The 24,364-nt window shown below is 38.3% G+C and overlaps 1 protein-coding gene across 1 annotated transcript; it reads left to right on the top strand.

Annotated features, from left to right (window-relative positions):
- Positions 1-10,134: 10,134 nt before the first annotated feature.
- rnd1b (Rho family GTPase 1b) lies at positions 10,135-22,985 on the top strand. The gene is made up of 5 exons (XM_026921198.3): positions 10,135-10,361; positions 10,828-10,915; positions 18,147-18,256; positions 18,637-18,771; positions 19,092-22,985. Exons 1-5 carry the CDS (start codon positions 10,242-10,244, stop codon positions 19,335-19,337), a joined length of 699 nt encoding a protein of 232 aa, XP_026776999.1. The 5' UTR covers positions 10,135-10,241; the 3' UTR covers positions 19,338-22,985.
- The last annotated feature ends 1,379 nt before the right edge of the window (positions 22,986-24,364 follow it).

Genomic DNA, 24,364 nt, shown 5'->3' with positions numbered 1-24,364 from the left:
ACTGGGCATTAGTTATCACTATACAATATACTTTTTTTTTATTTTATTGTGATTGGTGATTATTCAGGAGGAACAATGACACAGAAAAGTCTGCAGAAAAGAATGATGAGAGGTACAAACTCCATTCTACTAGACCCTAGAGCTTTAGCTAGAGTCTCGTTTGTAGGCATTTGTGCAAACTGGCTCATACTGTTCCTGCTTAGCCCATGTAAAGCTATCTAGGAGTTACTGAACAGTATTGTAAAGTGTTACCAAAATAGTTTAACAAAGATTTACACAATTTACACAATTTCCCCAAACCCCATATGTAATATACCAGCCAGGACTTCATCTGCTTCTTTAGTTTTATGCTGGTTCTACAAGAAGCTAACAAGTAAGGGAAGTCTATCTCAAACAAAATCTTTTCCATAAATACATGCTCAAACCTTCATATACTTGCTTCAAATGACATCATTAAGCTAAATCAAGCTACTATATACCACAGCATCACTGAATTCTTGAATCAGAAAGTGTTATTTAATTTTTTTATACCCTCAGCTTTGACAGTATTTCCTGAGCTCTTTCTAATATGTTATCGTTCCTTTAGTAACAGCTCACACACAGAGACTTGGCTTTGCATAATTTAAGGCTAATAATAAACAGATTTTTAAAATGTGTTGCTATTTTCAAAAGAAAATGTATAATATTTGATGTGATTACGTTTTCTGTTATGTACCAATTAAGGAAGGAGTCTCCAGTGTCAGTGCTTGTAATAGTCAGTTACACAGTTCTCCACAGGAGAGTCTTCAGGATAGAGGAATTTGCATTTTCTGGTTTCCTGTTAACATATCAAGCTGTGTTTTTTTTTTATTAACTTCAAGAGAGAGAAAAAGAAGAGGCTGGTGGAGAAATGCCTGTTTATAGCTGCTATAACGTAAGTGATAACAGGAACTTATTTGTCTCATGGATGTTCCATAACATTTAATATAAACTATACCTATAAATTTTTAAAAAGCATGTTGTTATAAACTATACCTATAAATTGTTCAAATTAAAATTTTTAATTGTAGGCAAATTGCTGTGGTATAAGAGGAATAATACACTTCAGGCTGTGCTGTTACAGGACAATAACCCACTGCGGATTGGTAACAGTATCACACTACCCCAGTCTGGATTATTTTCCTATAACAGCATGGCCCAAAGTGTGTTAGTCCTTACTTATCATCCATACAACTTCCAATTTAACTGGTACAACTCTTGTCTTCAAACTTTGCTAGACTGAAGGTGAAGTGATGATGCCAAACTTCATTAAGGTGAAAACTGATTCCTGTTATTTATCTTTCTAGATTACAGTAAGCCATGGAAAAGATTTTGGATGAGGCTTACTTGCATGACTTATTATCTATGTTTGCCTCATACAGCTACAGTGTCACACAACATATCATATTTAATGGACTACATTTAGAATAATTGTAAAGTTTGGTAAATTTGATTTTTTTCTTTTTTTTTACTGAATAATGTTTAATGCCACTGCTTATAAATATCATAATCATTCATCTTCAGTAAGCACTTTATCCTGGTCACGGTTGTGGTGGAGCTGGAGCCTGTCCCAAAATTCATAATTCTTAATTCTATCATGTGTTTAAATACACTGTCAGTCAAATGTTTTTTGAACGCTTGGAGTTTTTTATGTTTTATTACAGTTTAATCTCAGTCCAAACAATATGATACAAATAGCAGTTGAATAAAGAAAGCTAAATCTTTGTGGAACTTGTTAACTGTTTGCTCAGATCGTAATGGGACTCTAAATGAGTGTTTTATTAAAGGCAGGCACACTTGGAGGGTAAATCTGTTTAAACTCTATAAAAAAAACAACTTATAGACAGTGCTAGTATTAACTGTAAACCATAAATATGTGCTATGCTATGAGTGTAATGATTTTAGACATCTCTGATTTGATTAGATATAGATTGTTTCAATAGAATCAATAATCCATTTTTTTTTTAAAAATTCTCAATTCCCTAAGCATTTCAGTTCTTAATCCTATGGTCCTGGTTAGATTTTCAGACTTTAGAGTATTCATAATAAAAACTACAAAAACTTATGGCTGGCAGTGTATAGTTATTTGTTTAAACACAGAGATTTAAAATGCCAAGATTGTCCACTCGTACCTCCGTATGCTGATCTTTAGTATTTCATTTACTAAAGCTCAGCATATGGAGATCTTTTTGGATATGTATGCTATAAGTCTTAATACTGAAGGAAAATTCACAAATGTTGCTTGATATCCAAAGTCGTAGACACATATCTGCTGCTCTTGTTCGTTCATTCTTGCCTGCTTCATTCTGTTCATTCAATCTTACCTGCTGTTTCCACGCAAAGCAAATGCACATCAGAGGGAATGTATCTTAAAATTCACAGGATAAATATATTACTTGCAAGACAATCTTTCAGCTAATCTACCACTAATGTAACCTACCGTATACATGTAGATCTGATCATTCTGTATAGTATAGTTCATTAAGAGCATGCATTCATACTTCACTTATTCCAGGGGTTTTGCAGGTTTGCTTCACGCCCCACATGTATAGAACAAGCCTGCCAGGATCATCAGAGATGACTCAGTACAAACTGCTTGTGTATATACATTAAACTGTTAGTGTTAAAGGAATATTGCACCCAGAAATGCTATACTGCTTAAATGATTCATGATTTCACTTTTTAACTAAACATTCTCCATTAGCTTTTAATTCATTGTCATGTTAAGCAATCATTTTTAGCATTCATGAGTAAAAATATTCCTTTAATATTTTTAGCACATGTATTTATGCATATAGGCACATCCAAAAAAAATTTATTCTAAACTTCTTCCTACACATGTACTATATCATTATTTATCTCTGGCACTAAAGTTGTTTGGGACCATGCAAATCTACTGCTAGTTCTTCTTATGAAATGATGTATGTGGTTTGAAAAGCAACATGCAAGTGACACTTGAAGCACAGCAAAATCTGTTCTTCCTACTAGATGGCGTCTACAAAAATACCACAAAGTGATGTCTTTTGTGACACAAAATGCATTTGAAATTCTAGGTTTTTGTTTTGGTTATCTATGTTTTTCCACACAGATAAATTCTGTATGCAATACAAAGACAAGCAGAGATAGATGAATAGTTAAACTAGATAAAGAGATGGAAATCTATACAATTGCACTGTTTTCTTTTTTAAAATTCTGCTTTACAATGCAAGAAATGCACTATGTATATCTATATGTATATCCTCTTCTGATAGTTTGTACAGTGTATGACAGAAAAGGCATCAACTAATAACCACTTGAACACAAATTCAGATAAAATGCTACTACCCTAGACCCTGCACTGTATGGATTCTCTGCTCTGAAAGTTTAAAAAAATATATAAATAAAGATGAAATACAAAGTGATGCAGTTTTCATTTGTCTGGTCTTTTTTTGACTCCTCCTTTTGATTTTTTTTTTTTTTAATTACAGGGAGCTGTTGAGAAATAAATGGCTTTCCATTCTCCACCCATCCACTAGGAGGCAGTGTTTGCACAGTTTAGCATTGCATGGTTGTAAACAAGTTTGCAGTGTGTATGGGGGGATTAAAGGAAAACTCCACCCTGAACTATCATTGCAATATTTATAATTAACATGCGATCATCAACGAAATCTAACATTTATTTAGTAATGAAATTCTTTTTTTTAGTTTGTGCCAGTGGGATTTATCCCTCGCTTCATCTCTACCTGAAGAGAGCGATGCAGCAGCGCTTTAGTCCTTTAGCCTGTCCAGCTTTCTTTCCTCCTCATTCGTACACTCTGCTCAAACAGACGAGGTTCCAAAGCTTCAACATTCATGTTAATACCACTGTCAACGCCATTGTGCTCATCATCTCACAGATCGCTATTGAGCCGAGTCGAGTCTTTGTTGTTAGACAACAGCGCAGCTGTATCATATAGCTGCATTGCATTTTGGAACTTTGACTCCAACGTTTGCACCACTGTCTCCACTAATTTTACGCTGGATTTCTCATTAAGAATACATTAAATGTTGCTGGACAATGGGGAGTGAGAAAAGAAGCTCCTGCTCTTTTGTGTTTAAATGCTAACGGCAAAACCTGACCATTATCCCTTATGTTTGAGATTGTTGAAATTTTTTTCTCCTGTTAAACGTCATTGTAACTGCACCAACAATGTCTCCTCTGTGACATCCACACGGCATACAACCACAGGAATAATGAAACTACAGCCCCAATTAACAAATAGCACCAGAATCACTAAACACATCACAAATATTTCAATAAAAACCTTTCCTGTGTTTCAGTGTGGACTTTTCCTTTAAGTGTTACATCTTGCACTCAGAGCACTGTTAGGGATCGTGTGTATGTGTGTATTCAGATTTGCACTTTTTGTATCAAGCTCATGTTCACCTTGTTTGTTGTTCTGTTGACACGAGTGAAGCAGGGGGATCGTAGCTCCACTTTTTTGCTGCACAGTGTGGAGTGTGTCACCCTGGCACAGTATCTCATTAGCAAATGCTAATTAACTCCCTACTGCGACTCTGCTGGAGCAAGTGAAAGGTTGAAGCCAGGTCAGGGGGTACTGCTGGGATCTCTCTCTCTCTTTCTCTCTCTCTCTCTCTCTCTCTCTATCCTTTTCCCAGTTGATGCAGTACAGCAGAATCTAATTTCCTATGCCACACTTGCACTCCTCCCCATCACTAACTACTCAGCCGGGCTGAGGGCAGAACTTGATAGTGAGATTCATCCCCTGAAGAGAAAGAAAAAAGGAGAGAGAGGAAAGATATAATAATGCATTGGACTCTTATGCTAATCTTGCACACTTTTACAGCTTGGGTTTATTGTTAATTTCTTATGTTTTTCCATGAGAACTCAGAGATTGCCTACAGGTTAGAAAACCCGTCATGTCCAACACATGTTGAACAATCCATCTCTAGATTTATGTAGCCTCTACCTTTAAAACCATATTATGATTTTCTATTGGGCTTTTGAGTTAGGTTTTATTATATGTAGAGTAAAGCATATTTTGGTTTATTGTACATATGTAAAAAGATTTACTGCACTTATGCATAGGCATCAACTTAAGTATATTTATTTGGCTTAGAAAGATCTGTTTAACATAAGATCAAATTAGATCAAATTAGCTCATGGTTAGTTCTAAACATAAAATATTAATTCTGTTGTCTGTCTTTTTAATATCTTCTACTTATTTTATTGGTTTCACACATTTTTATCAGTTCACGCTTTCACTGCATTAAGTACCTGAACTTTTGACAAGGATATACTGGAACTGTACTTTTTTTTAATAATCTACCACCATTCCGGTACCAATCACCTACCCAATACTACCTGTTGTTGATTGGAGAGATAAACTGCATCAGTGTGCGACACCATAAACACAGAGCAAGACAGAGCCACCATTTTTAAAGAACATTTTAAAACCCTGATTATTTTTTCTTGTTTGAAAATAGAGGCATTGTTTTCTTCTCAGCCATTACAACCAAATTGCCAGACAGACAAAGAAAAAGTTAATCCAAGCACTTCTTCCATGTTGATGGTGTTGATGGTGTATTCACACCACATTGTAATGACGACAAAGTTGCTTTTACAGTCATCAATGTGATCGTTCACTGTTTTTGTTTTTGAATGGTGAGTGGAAACCACACCCGGAGGTCCCATCCACCCCCTCGCCCTTTACTGTGCCAGATTGTATGTGACACTTGAAGTTGTTGATTATTCAGTTCCACCTGGCCTGTGTGTGATGCTCCGGTGGTGGCAAGATGGGAATTCTCACCTCACAGTGTCCTTTTATGAGCTCTTTACCAAAGGCAAGCAGTACACACATCAGGTTTATCCATGACACTTAAATATGTTTGAGACATGCATTAATTTTCCTTAGAACCATGTATTACCACCCAACTACCTCACTTCTGCCACATTTTAATGCTCCTGGTCTTTCACACTTGGCTCAGTTTATTAACACGCCTTTCAGGAGATTAAAATTAAACTGTGTTAGAGAAGGGAAACACTAAAATGTGCACTCCAAGAGCAGGGTATGTTGTGTATTCAGTGCTTCAAGTGAGCAATAAAGATTTTGTTTCTGTTTCCAACTGTGTGGCTCACCAATAGCCACTGCATTGTCTTTTGTCGTGAACACAGCAGGGTACAGACTTCTATACCTTGTAATGTTTGCAGACATGGCCAACTAATGGCAGTTAAGAGAGTAATTGAATAAGTGAATGGCTCTGGAGGAAGCTCTTTAATTCTCCACTGAGTCTCTCAGGGGTGTTTCACATACAAAGATAACCTTGAAAGTGTCAGAGAGCACATCTTCCTGATCTAACAGGCCACTTGTGCTGCCCAAGCATTTGAAGTAGACTACACAGTAACCTAACTGATCAGATAAGAACTGTGATATTTAGTGTCCACTGTAGTAGGTCTTTCATATTAACATAGCAAACTTTCCTAGCCCTGGTTAATTGGACTCTAATAAACAAAAGCGTTAACTAATTTGATTTAGTTTGATTCAAACAGTCCAGTTAAAAGTGAAATTATCTTGAGGAAAGGTGGGGAATTTTACCGGCAGTGTAGTCTAGCCAGCACCATGGGGTCTCAATGCACTAATCGTCTCACACAAGTCACTAGACTATAGTGTAATGTGTCTAGCTAATGCAAAGACATGCAAGATGAGATTTGTCAAATATTCCAGTGAGTGATGCAGATAAAAACCCATATTTCGTAATGCCGTGAATCATGTGACTAACACAATAGCAGGGTTCCCTGTCAGTACACGACCATAAAGAGAATTTGCAGTAATGAAGAATGTAGTTGTGGTGGTATTTATTACATTACAAAAATCCACAAACTTCACATGACTGAGGTGAAGTTAAAGCATGTTTGTTTGTTTGTTTGTTTGTTTGTTCAGTCAGATAGTTATTTGGTGTAGTATAGAGCCTAATATACAGTTCAGAATATTAAAAGTAACATAAGGATGAGTATTAGGTCCCAGGAAATGTAGAAAAAGAGCTTCCACAGATTTGACAATGATGTGATAGACAGTGATTATAACAAGTGACTCTCATGCAGCTTTCAAATATTAGTTTTTATGGAAGGCTTGATTTTTTTCTTGCTGATTTTTTCAGGATGCATATGATCTGGTAAAACAGAACCACAGCTAATAAGGTACATTCTTAGAAAAAAACCCTTTAAAAACCCTTTAAGGGCTCTTTGGTTGTCCCTCTGTGGGAGCACAAAGGTTCTATGTAGAACCCTACAACAGAGTGCTTCCCTAAGGGATTCAAGCATCTTTATTTACCCAGTGAACCCTTGAAGAAGCCTTTTTTTCTAAGAGTGTACCTCTCCAGTTTAGGAAAGTTGAATGTGTATTAAATACAAGCCAGCTGCGGGCATTTAAGTGACAAATGCTGACAACAACATGGTGCTAGAAAGTGGTGAGAAACTGCACAGACTTGAGACAGTATTAAAGAACTATAACTGTGTCTTATACTTATTTACTTTTTTAGATAATTTTTGAGTATATATTACTGTTCAGTGTCTTCCTATTGATAAACATGAACAAATTAACATGTCCAGCTTTGAGGGCAGGAATTGAAACATCTCATACAAACTAACAATCTTAAGGAGAGTTGATCTATGTGTAAAACCCTAAAATTAATTATTCTATATGTATGTACACTTGCCAAAATATTACTAGTTTTATTAACTATTGTGCTTCCTGAACCAAATCTATATTTTGCATTTTATTGGCATATTGTTTAATGGATAAACACTGTAGTTACAGAATATGAAAAGGAAATAGTTTGGGCAGCTTTTTGTCATTTGTGATTTAAACAGTCTATGTCACAAAACACATACGGTACACACCAGAATTACTGGCACAATTAGCAAAAATTATTGCATAAAATAAAAATTACACTACAATTCAAATTTCCATTCAAACAATAAGAAAAACTGTTTAATTTGTTCTAAAAAAAATTAATTGTTCACTTAAATAATAGTATTTTCTCTCAAAATTATATACCAAAATTATTGACAAGCCTAAGGAATATTTTTATCAAATGCAAACAAATTGTCATTCTTGAAAAACGTTTTTCTTTATTTTTATTAGTTCTCAGAAAGCAAGAACTCTGTTGTTTCCATGTCCTGTTTTTCTTGGATATGAATATGAGGTTGCACACTTAAATAAATAAAATCCCTTTGTCGTCCATTACCATGGGAAAAACCAATGCACTTGTAGACGCAGTAGACGCAGATTGTTGTCAAGCTGCACAAATCATGTAATAGATATAAAAAAATACACAAGTGGTGACAAATACCATTAAGCACAATTAACCAATGTTTTTATTCATAATAAAAACCTTGAGATGTCTGAAAGATTTGGAAATTTGCCAGGAATTGGATGCATGAGTACGCTGTCCTCCCACACTAAGGACAATGATGAAGGAAGGAAAAACTAGTCCAAAGATCACAGTTTTAGAGTTGAACAGTTTAGTTGATTGTCAAGTTTCAAACTCAGCTGTTAATTGCCACTTTAATAACAAGCTGTGAGGAAGCACTACAAGAAAGGAGCCTTTGCTTCACAAACTGCAATGTTTCATCTTCACCAAGCATTATTAGAACTACGGTTGGTATCATGTGTTGTGGTCAGATGAGACCAAAAAAAAACTTCACATCAGCATGTTTGGTGACAAAAGAAGGACTGCATACAAGGAAAAAGCTCCTGTAAAATACGGTGGTGGATCACTGATGCTTTGCACTGCTCCTGTTTTGTACCTGGGGATTTAGGAGCTCTTGTGAAGATAGATGGCATCATGAATTCTGCTAAGTATCAGGATATTTCAGCCCAAAACCTAGCTGCCTGTGCCAGGGAGTGTAGACGTGGCCAAAGGTAGCACTTTCAACAAGATGATGAGCCAGACATAATTCCAAATAAAGACAGAAATTGTTAAAGAAGCACAAGTTTAATGTTCTTTCATACTGAGATTGTGTTATTGTCTGTGTGGAGTTTCATATGTTCTCCCTATATCTGTGTGGGTTTCTTCAGGGTTCTCCAGTTTCCTCCCACCTCCCGAAAACATGCTAATAGGTGGACTGGCGACTCTAAATTGCCCCTAGGTGTGAATGAGTGTGCAGATGTGTGTCTCAGGGTGCCTTGAGCTGGATTGGTGTCTCATCTAGGGTGTATTCCCACCTCACGCCCAGTTTTCCGTGACCCTGACCAGGATGAAGCAGAAGCTGAAAATGATTGAATCATTAAATAAACAAATGATTGTCCACATGCACAAACATGTGAATATAAAAGAGCTTACAGTGTTCTGCTGGAGTGGATCAGGATCGCTCTGTACTTCTGTCTCTGACATTACAGAGAGAGAGTGCTGTTATTCACTCCAGGACATGCGTCACAAAATATTCATTTATATTCATATCCTTTTGAAACCAATGTTGTGTAGAAAAAGTTTACTACCTATAAAAACTTTGAACAAAAATATGTTTAAATAAAACTATAGGATAATGTGCCTGGTTTAGTGAGCTCAAAATATCACAGTAAAATATTGTGTGCTATTGTTTTTGCATATTTTCTACATTTTTTGCTCATTTTTCATGAAGGGTGCCAATAATTTTAGAGCGCACTATAGTACCTTACTATATGTCAAAGTAGTACACATAACACCACTAGCTGCAGCATGTAATTCCGCTCGCGTACTATTTTGACATACTGTTTAGTACGCTAGTATGCGGTTTGGGAGTTAGCTTCATTGTTACTGTGGTAACCAGCGTGACAAATGAGCATGTGCCTAAAAGTGAACCGCGTCACGTAAGACAAGAAGTCAGAAACAGTCGAGAAAGATCATAAGGAGTCCCTAATAAAAAGAAAATATGCTGCTATTTGATGAAAGAGTCCTATTTTAATCGTCTTAGCACCCTATTTAGCACGCTATGCTGTTTTGGATGTCGCGACAGGTTTTGGGGCAGTGGAGCAAAGGCGAGACGCTCGAGCAGAGAATGGCGCAATCCCATTGGCTGTCGAGACCTGTGCTGCACGCTCATTGGCTGTCGGGGTTCCTTATAAAATCTCCGCAGCCGCTCAAATCAGTCGCATCAAACTGTGGAGCAGATCAGAGACGCGCACTTGCGCAGTTTGGATCCGAGTCTTTCTGCAGGCATTTGCGCTCTTTTTTCTATTTACAACTCTCTGTAAGCAGTAAGAATGAAGGAAAGGAGAAACACACAGCCACTGGTGATTAGATGTAAACTGGTTCTGGTTGGTGACGTGCAATGCGGGAAAACAGCTATGCTGCAGGTCCTGGCAAAGGATTGCTATCCAGAGGTTAGTCTTTTTTTGTGTGTTTGTGTCTTTAAAGAAATTAATCTAGCATTAATTTAACTATGTCCTGCATCTGTTATGAGCATTCTCTGAGTTGTGACGCACAGACTGATTAATATCTAATTAATGATTTCAGGAATTAGTGTGCAAATTTTTCTAAGTACCCTAATGCCACCAGGAATGGGAAGGGTGTACTTATTTTTGCTCCTTTGGCAGAGAGTAGTATATTGCACATGCACATGCACACATATGCACATGCGTGTGCTGCCCATTCCTCAGCATGAAGCCTTCCTTGTGATGCTTTATCATTATGCTTTAATATATATCTATAATACAGTGGTATATAAATGCATTGACAATATTCTGAAAATTGTTATGCATGATATGATGTGTAGTTTTTATTCCTACCCAGTATTGTCAGTGTTGCCAGTGGTGCTGATAGACAGGGCTGTGTGATGTGTGTCCACAGACGTATGTGCCCACCGTGTTTGAGAACTACACAGCATGCCTGGAGCTGGAGGACCAGCGTGTGGAATTGAGTTTGTGGGACACGTCAGGTAAGAGCTGACTTACAGCCTGGGGTTTTTGAACAATAGGGAAATCAACTGTGCACTGTTATCGCTTTATCAGCTGATTATGCATGCAGGGGTGCATTACAGCGAAGCTGCATGATTGTCTTGCATGTTGTAGATGATCATTAACTCAGTGGTATCTGGTCACAGTACATGCATAGTGCAGGGATGGGGATGGACTGCATGTAATATCGGCATCCTCACCCCGCTGGATCAGTGTTAGGTCGTCTACTTGAAACTATGATGTGTTGTGATGCATGTGAAACACATGTAAGACAGATATGTTTTCAGTGGAAGAATTTATTTATAAGTCTGTCTGAATATTTATATATCACAGTTAGAACTGGGTGGTATGACAATATAATAATGATACTATGATTAATTATGTCATAATACACTTTTCTGAAATTTGGTGGGTATCACGAAATTTTATTAACAGATAATTTGATAGGATTTTTTCCTGGTTTAATTTTTTTAAATCGTAAAAGTCAGAATTTTTTTTTTTTTTTTTACACATTTGTGTATTAAGTTGTAGACCTTAAATTTCTCAATTTTTTAACGCAACACTGTTTTGCTGTTACTTTGTTAGGAAGTGTGCATTGTGTGCATCTACTTCTAATAACATGAAGATCATGAGACAAATTGCTATTTGCCTCAGGTCTGAAGTTATACAGAGTCTAACTTTGTATAACATTTTTGTGGATCAGCTCACATAACAGCTAAAGTGAGCTAGTATTTCATAATATTTTAACATATTTGACATAATATAGACAGTGACTCAGACATGCTTTGCCATTCTAATTACAAATTCTAAATTTCTTTCCTGGATTCAGTGCAACAGCCTTCTTTGGTTATGTTGATTTCAACTAGACAAACTGGCTTACAGCACAGGTTCGACCAGCAACATTAACTCTGTTATCTATGCTAATCCTAGTCCACGGCTGCTGGCGAGTGTCAGCTATACACACTCAATAGGTGCTCAAAGGAAAATGGGAGCTTATTTTCATATGTATAATATTAAGAAAAAGATATTTTGAAGGTGGTTTAAATTGTGTCTTAGAATGATATACCACATGCCACGTTGTCACATAATTAATAAATTACCCTGTTGATAATGCTCTATCATAATCAAATAGAACCAAACCCATAAGAATGAATGATGTTATGTATGTAGTCATGAAGAAAGATCACATGGCTGCTGAGTCAGTTTGAATGTCCCAATGTAGCCCATTGACCTGATTTACACCTGATTTAACTGACTCTGTTGTGGTTTTAATATGTGATGTATCTGGACACTGTGTATCCTTAGCGCCGAGTGGTGTCTGGCTGCCTGCAGGCTGCGAAAAAGGTTTGAAAAGCTTGTGTGTGAGTGTTTTTCTCCTACTAATTTGGTGTTCATCTGCCAATATTGGAAAGGCTGAATGAATTTTGGCCCGCAGGGATCATCCTCTATTTTATATTGGCAGACACTCTTTGATCTGTTTGGTGTGTTTGGAGACTAGCCAGTGGAGGGACAGAGTGTGCTTTAAGGGATGCGCCTGAGTTTGAGAGGACGCAGCAGGGATTCAGAAAGCTTCCAGCCATTCATCCGCTCTATGGGGACAGAATTAGAGCAGGTTTCCTCACTGGCATTTTGTTACTCATCCAAATATTTTATAACTCCTGTCCTGCGAGACATACATATCAGCTCAGTGCAGCTAGCTCTTTAAAATACAGTTACATTTTCTATTCATTTTCTCTGTCTGTGAAAGAGATTTGGTGGTGGAATAGAGCAGCACACAGCAGGGAAAAGAACTGGACTGGCTATATTTGGAAGGACTGTTGGTGCTGGCTGATGGGTGATCTAAACAAATTTCTGGTTTTTGTTCAACACATGACTCTAGAACAGTGGTTCTCAAAGTGGGATCCTTGAAGCATAGCCGGGGGATCCATGATTTTTAATTTAGTTACAATGGTGGAAATCACAACAAAGCATTAGCAAAGTTGTTTTTTTTTAATGTTCTTATAGTTATTAGTCTATTTATCAGGTCCCTCAAATGGAATGGGTTTAATCTAAACCTCAATAGCTCAAAACCTCATAAGACTATAAATAATGTCCTAATGTGGGCCTAATGTCAGTTGAAAGTTTAGGAATAGAAAGCTCTATGGCTCTATACATAGATATAATATTATATACATTCATTGTTCATGAAATAAGCATTGTAATCTGTGGAATTTATTACAGCGCAAGGCGTCCGTGGTTCTCAAAAAATGTTTGAGAACCCCTGCTCTAGAGAGTGGTATAGCTTTTAACCACTAAACCTTCAATACTGATTAGAAATTTGAAGTCCATTACTGAGGCAGTTGAACCTGACTTGAAATTGGCATTGGACTTTTGTTTTGGTTTATATCAAAATGGACATCTTGTATATGACTAAATACTGCTCTACTTTACGTTTTTGAAAAGATGTATAAAAAGCTTTTAGTGTGGCAGAGATTTAGGCATCCCAACACCAGAAATGTAGATTGTCCAACACCAAAAATGTGGACTGTCCTATACCAGAAATATAGATTGCCCAACACCAAAAATGTAGACTTCCCAACACCAAAAATGTAGACTTCCCAACACCAAAAATGTAGACTGCCCTATACCAGAAATGTAGACCTCGCAACACCAGAAATGAGCCATCTCCTGTGACAGAAAAGGCTGGTAAGTTATTCATCATTGGTTCAATTCTTGCACACTGATGAAAATTACTACCTTATCAGAATAGCAGCTGTAGGGCAGTAGTAGTTAAGGCTCTGGGTTAGTGATTGTAAGGTTAAGAGTTCGAATTGCTGCAGCACAAATTTAATAATGTTGGGTCTTCATGCAAGGCCCTTAATCCTCAGTTGTACCTTGCAATGTAGCTTGCAAGCTTGCAGTGTGTCCTGCATACTAGTGCTGGAATAAAAGTCTAGAAAATAAAATAAAAACGTAAGAAGTAGAACTATTTTATTCCAACACAGTACCTTATGGGCTTATCTACAATGGGATGGCTGTGATCGTGTTGTGTATCTGCTGGAGTTTCCCAGTGAACTAATTATATCGACCCAGGAGATCCGCTCTCCCATGTCTGCTGGGATTTTAAGAGGAGGATTTCTTATTAAGCTTCTTCACATTGATTGGGTTGACCTCATCATCAGGCTTCCAAACAGCTCTCTCGGGTGCTCAGCTCGGATTTACAAGCAAAAATCAATTCTCTCAATCATGGTGGCCAATTGGACCCGCTGCCGGAAGATGGCCCAGGAAAGTGCAGTTTGCTGTACATCACTTGCAACAAGGTTTTGGCAGCAGACAGGCTCTTAATATGTTAAATGTAACACATTGCTGTGGATCCAGTCTTGGCAGATGTGGCAGGCGATTATGTATGATGACCTGGCAGAAGAAGACTATTAGCGCATTAGAGTGGCGAGTGGATTAATGAGTGCTTTTCTAATGGAGGTGTGGATGGGATGAGAGGGGGAACTTAAGAGCAGCTCCCATATGACCCCTGTGAATGGAGAAGGCCCAAAAGGTCATGGATAGCTGCTTCTCAGCAAGAGGGGCCATTCTTTGTTTAATTCCCAGTGGGGACCCTGATGGATTCTTGGCCACACTGTGTCTTGGTGAGGATAGGGAGTGTATTTGGGGGGTGGGGAAGTTTCGTGGAGGAATGTGTCAGGGCTTGTTCCCATATATCTTTAATGGGAATGTGGGGGGTGTGGGATATGCTCACCATTTTGTTCTTTTTGCTCTTGTACCAAGCTCCTTTGTAATCATTGACCTCTCCCAGCCCTCTCATCCTTACTTTGAGATCTGGAGTGTTGATAAATTCAGAGATTTCGGCCCTTAAAGGTGTTTAGGTTTGACTCTTGTCCATCACTTTGTCTGTGTTCGATTATACTGTTGACTCATCTAATAATTTCCTAGCAGAGTTTTGTTTGGAACAGTAGTAGTTGGTAGCCAAGGTTACTGGGATAATGATCAGAAGGTTGTGAGTTTAAACCCTAGGATTGCCAGAGATCCACTTTTGATCCACTGTAGATCCACCTTGACGAAAAAAAACCCTTACTCCCCAACTGTTCACCTTTTTTATTGGATCACATTTGAGTTGTTTGTTACTTACAGATTTGATTTGTTGGAATAAGGCATTCCCTGGTTTTGGTTATAACAAAGTTAGACAGTTTCTTAATTCTCAGCAGTGATACCACACTGAGTTTCAAGTATAAGCATTATGTGTACCATTGGCCATATTGAGCGCCGATGTAAACAAAACTGTAACATGCAATTGTTTGGGTGTTTTATTTAGATCGCATACTGCTCCTTGTTCGATCACAGAGCAAACAGGGTCATTTGAATCACCACTGTAGCAGTTTTTCATATTTGCTGTTAGATATTAAGATGGAACTTGTGCCATTGATTAAAAAAAATAGTACTGTTTATTGAAAGTGTTATGCTGCTTACACATAAGGAAGAGCACTGAATGTGGAAGAACATCTTTGAAGGTACCACAATGAACATGCTGAACTGGGAGCTACACAAAAGTTCAACAAAGATGGTACAGCCATCAGCAGTGTTCAGTGCCAAAATCCCCCCTACTGAAATATGATCAAGCAATAACAAAGGCCTGATTCAAATCTGATGAATATTAATTGCACCATGGTATGAAACTCCAAGCAGATCACATTTCAGTACAAAGATGTATGCAAAAACAAAGATCAAAATCAATGTGAAGAGCTGGGTAAGGCAAAATTTATTGCAGTTACGACTGACAGATGGATGTCAGTTTTTTCCAAGCCGAACCGTGATACAAACCAAACCCTGGTCCAGAAAATGAGGACTGAAGCAAACTGTGAAAGAGGTGAATCATTACACCTCTAATCGCTAGCATAATGTTGATATAGCAAAACAACCTGTCAGTAGCTAATGGAACTTTACAACTAAAGTTGCTTGAAGATGGACAGGGTCCTGGAGATTTTACCAAATATGACCTCATTAGCTTGAAGAATGTCAGTGTTGAATGAAAGGGTTGAGCAGATGGAGTGCACTATGATAAGCCTTGGCGTTTCTACGTGCAGCACACAAAAGCAGAAAACAGCCCACTCCATCTCCATCTGTTCCTCACAAGGTTCTTCCTTTGATCTCGTAGAAGGATCCTGCATATAATTGTGCACTTTTGCAAATGTCCAGGCCACTGCTGCCATGCTATTGGCACTATAGTTGGTCCTGCGTGGTTTACTTTCCTTACCGTGGTTTCTGATGGCTCACAAACTTTTTATGGACACTATAAAAGTAGTGTCTTGTTTAGCTGAGGAACACAGCAGCAGGTTGGTAGTGGAGTTGTCATTTGCCCACCAGGTTCCAATGCTTATGGGTGTTGGATACCACCTCCTTGAAATCCCAAAACTGCAGGAGCGGGCAGTTAATACCAGTAAAACACTTACTGCCTCAGTCAAGTGTAACCCTCCTTTCTTGTACTTCTCTCATATTTCTGTAGCAACTGAAGAGCCTATACTGCATTATCGTTGGCTTTGGAGGGTTCGTATAATTATTCTCGCTGTGTGAGCAGGTCAGCCATGTTCTCGGACTGTCTCCAGCATCTTGGATGTGTAATTTGTCTACTTTAATTGAAAAATGGCTCCTCCGTATCCCCGGTGTGCATGTCTTATCGATTGCTGCATTAAGACCAGAGGCAATTGAATGCGTGCTCACACTCAGGCCGTGAATGTCCGTGACTTATCAGAGAGAAAGAGGAGGAGAGATGGTCAGTGGCGTGATTTTCAGAGATTCGTCGTCTCTGCAGAGTGTCTAAATCTGAAATGCCAGCAGTTTCTGAGTGGTTTTTGAGCAGATTTGCAACTCATTGATTTGCAAAATTGCTACTGCAGTATCAGCATCAAGCTGCAGTGTAGTTTTATATCAGTCTCTTGAAACTCAAAAAATATGACACGATCAAGACATACTTTGCAACAAAAAGTGCACTATTTTGGGTTCATTGTAGAGGTGAGCTTAATGGCATAAAATGTATTTTTTATATTTAAAATGTTTATCAATAATATAAAATTATACATTTATTTAAAAAAGCATAATAATTAACATAATGGGGGAAAAAACTAAAAACACCACATCAGCTGCTTTGAGTCCATTTGTAACTAAATTTATTGCATTATAAAATCGTATCCTGATATCCATAATATCTAAGAAAAGCATATTGTAAATTAATATATCAGTATATCGATGTTATTTCATCATATCACCCAGCCCCAGTCCACAGATATTTTAAAAAAGCAATGTTATAGTCATAGAGGTACCAGATTCTGTTTAGCTACATCACAAGGCAATGCACAGATGCTTGCATGATTGCTGAGATGTACATTTTGAAGCTCTAATTGGGTGTATCATTGAACCAACATTCCCGTCTAATCACCACCATGAAGGAACAGATGTGTGGATTTTGTGGAATCTATAACGAGTTATTTGGACCAAGTAGTACTTCTTTGCCAAATCAGTCTAATCAATATGTTAATTTGTATGATTGATTGAGCATACTCAAAGATGACACCTCGCAGCGTGTCGTCATTTTACCAAAGTCAAAATAATTCCTAGAGGACTTTGCTTTTCTCTTTGATTTTATTTTATACACAGTTCAAACAGCTGAAGTTGAATTTCCTTGGACAAAGGGCTTATGCGCAGTGAGGTACATTAACACTGTTCGACCCAGGCATTTTATTCAGCACTAACTGGTGGGTGGGCATGGCTCTGTGTCTAATGATTGGCAGTTGAGGGAAGCCTTTATGGAGGAGTGGGTGGAAGACGTTTGCAGATGGTAGATTCCGAGGCTGTTGCTGTGGAAACAGGGGGAGCAGAGGTATTGCGCGTGTGGGACACACACACACACACACACACAAACGGTGGTGGGTGGCTTACTTAAGGATTCTGAGAAAGAGTGGGAGCGACTGCCTGGCCCCAAACTCGCTGTTCCCGTTGCATAATCCATAGAACCAAGAAAAAAGCAAGATGGATCAATAAGGCTTTAGGACTTAATTGTCATTTTCCTGTCCTTTAAAATGCCAGTAGTGCTTTAGTAAGATGAGCTGAGCTATGTGTGAGCAGCGAGGACTAGTTGGGATAACCTCGGCTTGATCCTTGGCTCCAGGTCTCAAGTTGGCCATGGCATTCAGTTCACTGGCTTTCTTCATATGTGTCTCTTTTCAGGTTCCCCTTACTATGACAATGTGAGGCCACTTTGTTACAGCGACTCTGATGCCGTGCTCCTGTGCTTCGACATCAGCCGTCCAGACACTGTCGACAGTGGACTCAAGAAGGTACCGCACTGGCGCTCTGAAATTCCCATCAACATCATATGACTCAGATCTAGCTTTGGTTTCAGTTTCTTTATAATATGGAACAAATCTCTGAGCTAGCAAAGTGGTTCCTTTGAAAGACACACTGGTACTCAAAAAGGCTTAATCACACTTAAGACTTATTCATTCATTCATTTTCAGCTGGGAGTACACACTCACAGGGCATCATACACACACACACATGCACACACTCATTCACACATAGGGAAAATTTAGCATAGCCAGAGGAAGACTTTTGCTATCAGGAAATAGCAAGTATATTCTCTTTTATGAATGCTAGGGAAATTCTGATTGAATAATCTTGAGTAAACATGCATATTTCTGTGTCGGTATTTGTGTAGTGGAAAACAGAGATCATGGACTTCTGCCCCAACACCCGCATTCTGCTTGTCGGCTGCAAAACGGACCTGCGCACAGATGTGTGTACACTGATGGAACTCTCTAATCAGAAACAAACGCCCATTACTCAAGAGCAGGTGTGATATTTATCAAGATATTTCATTTATTCCTATTACTAGATTTTGTACTCATTTTGAAAATGTGGTAAGTAGTTGATGACAAAGTTATGAGAAGACGTTTCAGTAAAGATCAAAAAGGTCTGGTGTGGCTGCAGGTCTTGTTTCAGCCAAATAAGAGCAAGGCCTTATAGATTTTTTAAGATCAAGAGCTTATTAAAGTGGATTGTTGCTTGGTTTAAATGCAGCCTTGCAGCCAACCTCACTTATTTTGGATAGAATTGAAGACCTCCAATGGAAAATACATACTGAAAATACATCTCTCCTCTCCTTTGTCCCAGGGTTCAGCCATGGCCAAGCAGCTGGGGGCCGAGGCGTACCTGGAGTGCTCAGCCTTCACATCAGAGAAGAGCATCCACAGCGTTTTCCGCACCGCGGCTCTGGCCTGCGTCAACAAGCTTCAGCCGCTGGCCAAGTCTAGCCCCAACCGCCGCCTTTCCAAACGCCTCCTCCACCTGCCCAGCCGCTCTGAGTTGCTCTCTTCCACCTTCAAGAAGGAGAAGGCCAAGAGCTGCTCAATCATGTGAGCAGCGGGGTTACTCTCCTCACCCCGCAAGCTTCTCCCTCTCCCGTGCTTTAGTCCGGGGAAGGGGGGTGGGTTTTCCGATGTCCTCATCGCCGAAGGCTTCGTCTGGGAATCCTTCCTCACCCCCCAACAAAATGCATTTCAGAACAAGTGGACACTTTGCTGTCCGCTTTGTCCTGATCTCTACACCAGTGCATACCTGTCTTACACAGTACAGTATCTTGCTTTTCTCGATCGAGGTTTGATCATCAACCGTCATCTCTTCATCCTTTGCTGTGTTAAGAGAATTTGTGGTCCGACTTAGTAAATAAGGAACCAGTGTTCAGCATATGAGGTTCAGTAACATGACATAAATGTGACAATAATGTAATATTGGCTCTCGAGTGTCAACTATATCTGATATTTAAAAAAAAAAAAAAATTCAAACATATAGAGTATGTAAAAAAAAAAGAGGGTACCGTGAGAGTAAGGCTCCAATTGGTGGAGCATAAGGAAGCTGTGTAAGGCCCAGGTTGTTATAGAGGTGTTAGAGAAAGAAGTTGTTGGCCATGAAGGCTTATCTGGCATTATAATGCTGATTGAATTGGCTGCTGTGCAGACTGGATACTGTAATTCTGTTGGAATCTGCCTGTAATGTTGGGCTTTCTTGAATAGCCAAACATTAAGATGGTCGAACGTTGTAACTGATGAAGTAATGACAGAGGGTGAAAGCTAAAACAAATTTGCGGCCAGTGATTTTCAAAAGGCAACCAAAGACAAGCTTACTATCCCCTCTGATTAAATACCACCTGATGTAAGTGCTTCTGCATTTAAAGAGACAATAAATAATTGCCCAAGTGAACAAGAGAGAAAGAGGGAGGTGTAACTGCTGGCCCACTGGTACATGAGTCTCCTACGTAGTGATGATAGAGAGCCATGTATCTGTGAGCCTCGGGGGAATTCCAAATCATCCAACATAAAGCTGAATTGGACTTCAGAAACAATTTATTTTCTCGAGGATGATTTTTCAGAAAGCTGTTGTAGCACCATGTTGATATTTGCTCAATCAACAAGGATTTAAAATAAATCTAAATGTATGCAGACAAAATTGTCTTTTGATCAACTTTTATTAAATCTACACCAGACTGAAATCGAACCATCTTCACATGTCATTTATAATGGGTTTTATACACATTTCCTAAGAATCTTGATGTAGCACTCCATCTTCTCTCTCCTGTGTACAGGTTTTTCTCGCCTTGTTGCCCGATCTGATATACAGAAGTCTCGAGACAGGCTTTTGCGGGCAGTTCGGTACATATCTAAATATGGCTCCTTCTAACTAAATCTTAAGCTTGGACAGTTTTTGTGTGCAGTGCTGCTCTTGAAAAATCTGCTTTTAACCACAAAGCAATAATGATTGACGTGCTTGTGACGCAAAGTATATAGAGTGGCAATAAGAAAAAAAAATTTGCTTTGTGATTATAACGTCATGCGACAGCTTTGTGGTCGTGCGTGGCCGTGCCTCCATTACCGCTGTAAAAACAAGCCAGTCTTATCGTAATTCTGTTGTAGCGAGGGTTTTTTTGTGGCGTAAACCTGTGTCACAAAGTAATGTTGGATTTAAGAACAACCCAACCATTCAAGTGCAACACTTTAATGTAACATTTCTGGTCAGGAAGGCTTATGGGCTTGGGATAGGTGACAGCTTTCCGCATGTTGACAGGCAGATGAGAGGAGCATGCAGGGTCCTTCATGGGTCTCTGAATTTAGACAGTTTTAACGTGTGGAACAATTGGTAACACTATCTTGGAAGCCCATTTTCATAAATCTGTGCTTCTAATTCTTTGTAATGATTCCTTGTAAGCATTTTTGTGAAGTGTAATAATGCCTAATAAAGCATAATGTACCATGCAAGTGTCACTATTATAATAAAAAAATGGGCCGTGCAAGTGTCAATACTGTAATTAAAAAATAAATTAAATAATTAATAAATAAATAAATAATAAAATAAATAAATAAAAACGTAGTGTATACACAACATTTAGAGCTAATAATGTAATATGGAAACACTTCGATTAATCCCAGAAATGAGAAGGACACACACACATACATAGCACCTAGCTACATAAAAACGTGCTATACTTACAGTTGTACAGAAGTGCTTTTCCGAAGTAAAAACAAAACTTGCTCTTTTCCACCGCAACCCTGCTTCATCCAAGATCACTAACGTAGCTAGCTAATGCACTTCATTAGAGCACATCAATGCACATCAAAGAGCAAGCGTAACATATGTAAGAGCATATACTCGGTCTGAAAAAAATGGTATTGAGGCATCCCTATTTAGTGCAGGTGCTGCATATGTATGTCCTTGTCTTTTTTGGTAATTCGTCTAGAATTAAAGGTAAAATAGTCAAATTTTTACGTTTCTTACTTGTACAAATAACCTGGAAGCTATGTAAAACATGATAAAATAAAAAGCTTTAAGCCGTGGCCTCAGCATAAGTGTATTAAGTGGTTGAGAAAATCCATTTGGAAAACCAGATTCCGGTCCAGAATGCTTGTTTGTGTTTGGATGTGCCTCCTGTCAGTCATTTTTAGACACTCTACTCTATAGGCCCTTGTAGATCCTGAGGGCGGAGCTTCGTGAACATGGGCGGGAATCACTCAAATGTTGAACCCACCTAAGTGTTTCCATATTACATTACAAAAATAAAGTTAACAGTGACTTAAAACTCATTACAAAAAAAATGTGAAGGAATTGTTCTGGCACATTAGAGCTTTATGAGGCACTGAGGTGTATAAAATGCTTTCAAGGAATGATCACCAACTTACAAAATAATGATAAGCACAGTTATAATGCCTTGCGTATGGGCTTCATGGAAAGTATTGACTACAGATGAGGCTTAAGGGGCTGAAATGGAAAAAAGGTGGGGGATTTTTGGATAAACCCAAACAGGCTGGTCCTGTTTAACAAAAGATTGTTGGATTTGAACCATTGTGAAATTCTTTTATGTCCCTTTTTGGTTACCCAACTTCTGTAATTCCTGCATGGTCCATTCCCAGTCATGTGTGGTTTCAGGAGGTGATTGTGCGAGCTATTATTCTTTGGTCACACACTGAATTACTCTGCATTGCCTAGCAACAGTTCAAGTAAAGAAAGCGCAGATGCCTCTTTGAGAGACTTCACATGACTCGCTTGGACCTATAGCCACACATACACAATTTTATTGATTTCCTGATGGGACATTGATAAGATTTTTTCATGATAAAGTCTCTTTTTCAGCTTTGGGTTGTTAAGAGATGCCCTCATTCAAACCGTATTGTTTCCTGATGTTCCACCATGACGCTGCCGTTGTGTACTAGTGGGCACAATTATACTTAAAGCATGTCTTCTAACAATGACCAGATGTACATATCTTCTTTTATAATCTTTGTAAGACATCGAAAACAGTGCCATGATCTAAATATTTGTTCTTGTTGTTGGTTGACAAAGATGTGTTGTGATTGATGTAAAATAACTCAGTCCTATTTATTTGAATACAATGCTGATATTTTTTGTGTTTTACATGTAACTTTTTTTTTTCCAGAGAGTTATTTTTGACATCAGTTCCTCTTCATTGATTACTTGTCTTTCCAGTAATAAAGCTTGCCTTGGATGGCATTCATGAAACTCGGCTTTGTTTTGATCTGTACTGATCTGATTATGTGTGCTCACCTACTATTTTGTAATCAGAGTTTCATTTTTTTTTCTGAGAATCCTGACGTGCACATTTATCGCAGCTGGCATTCTTAATGACTTCAAACAACATGTGTTCGTGAGGTGCATATGAAGCAGCTGCAATTAATGACCAGGCACATTTACTTCAGAGAGAGAGACTATGAAACACAATGCGCTTTTAATCATTTTTTAAAAAGAATAAATCAGAGAAAAAATGGGAAAAAAAATGAAAGGGATAATTAGGTGAGTGGCAAGTTCTGAAACTGAATTCTCTAAAAACAACCGATAAACTTGACACTGGAAATCCAATATACTTAATTAATTACACTTAAAATGGAAACGTGGAACCTGACCTATTTGAAATTTCACTTGCTGCCCCAACCCAACCTTGGAACCGACATCCACCCAAAATCCATCAAACCCACACACATTACATTGCTGTATTCGATTTTACACGTTATTGCTTCCAAAAAATGAAAACCTGCCAATGGGTCTATAATTTGCAAGTCATGGTTTTAATTAAATCATCAGCAATTTTAAATTGCTCCTACATCTTTATTTTTGATGTGAGTTCACTTGGACAAGAGAAGGGGAGTGATGCCAGGGGAGGGCATGTGATTGATTAAAGCCAATGCTGTGTTTTAATGAAGACTTGTGCCATGGCTGAATACATTCTCAATTCACCACATAGTGCACTATTTGCAATTTTTGATGGTCGCACACTGACATTGTGAAAATGGCACTTCCCAAAAACAGTTTTTAATTCAAGTCTTACCCTTGCTTCAGTGGATAATCTCACTTGGATACTGTAGACTGTGCCTACTGCTGTAATCATAAAGACTGTCCTGTGTTCACACCAGTACAATTATTCACAATATGCTCATGCTAAACTTTTACCTTGACACTGTAGAATCTAGGAATTTAGGAATTTAAATCTAGATCCAGTTTTCTGTAACACTGCTTTTGGACTAGGCACTGTACTGATGAAATGGAATTGAATTAAAGCATTTGTAGCCATTTTCTAGAGTTACATATAATAATCAGTGAATAAATTCTATTCGCTGGCTCGTTCACTACATTATTACCCATAGTGCACTGTAAATCCGGTGTACAGCGGCTATACTCTACTTCTGCACTAAGTACTAAGTGCACTAATGTATAGTGGGTTTTTTTGGCCTAAAATTTACTTGGCAGAATGGCTAAAGGCGCTAAATTCATATGTAAATGCAAATAAAATGTTGTTTAACAAGTACTAAACACAACAGGTACTTAGTAGTGGTGTATTTAATATAAAAAATCACTTTTAATACTTCTGTGTTTTTATGGTCTCA

Source organism: Pangasianodon hypophthalmus, chromosome 16 (assembly GCF_027358585.1).
Source record: "Pangasianodon hypophthalmus isolate fPanHyp1 chromosome 16, fPanHyp1.pri, whole genome shotgun sequence".
In the NCBI taxonomy this organism is placed as follows: domain Eukaryota; kingdom Metazoa; phylum Chordata; class Actinopteri; order Siluriformes; family Pangasiidae; genus Pangasianodon; species Pangasianodon hypophthalmus.
This window is presented reverse-complemented; position numbering and strand designations above follow the sequence as displayed.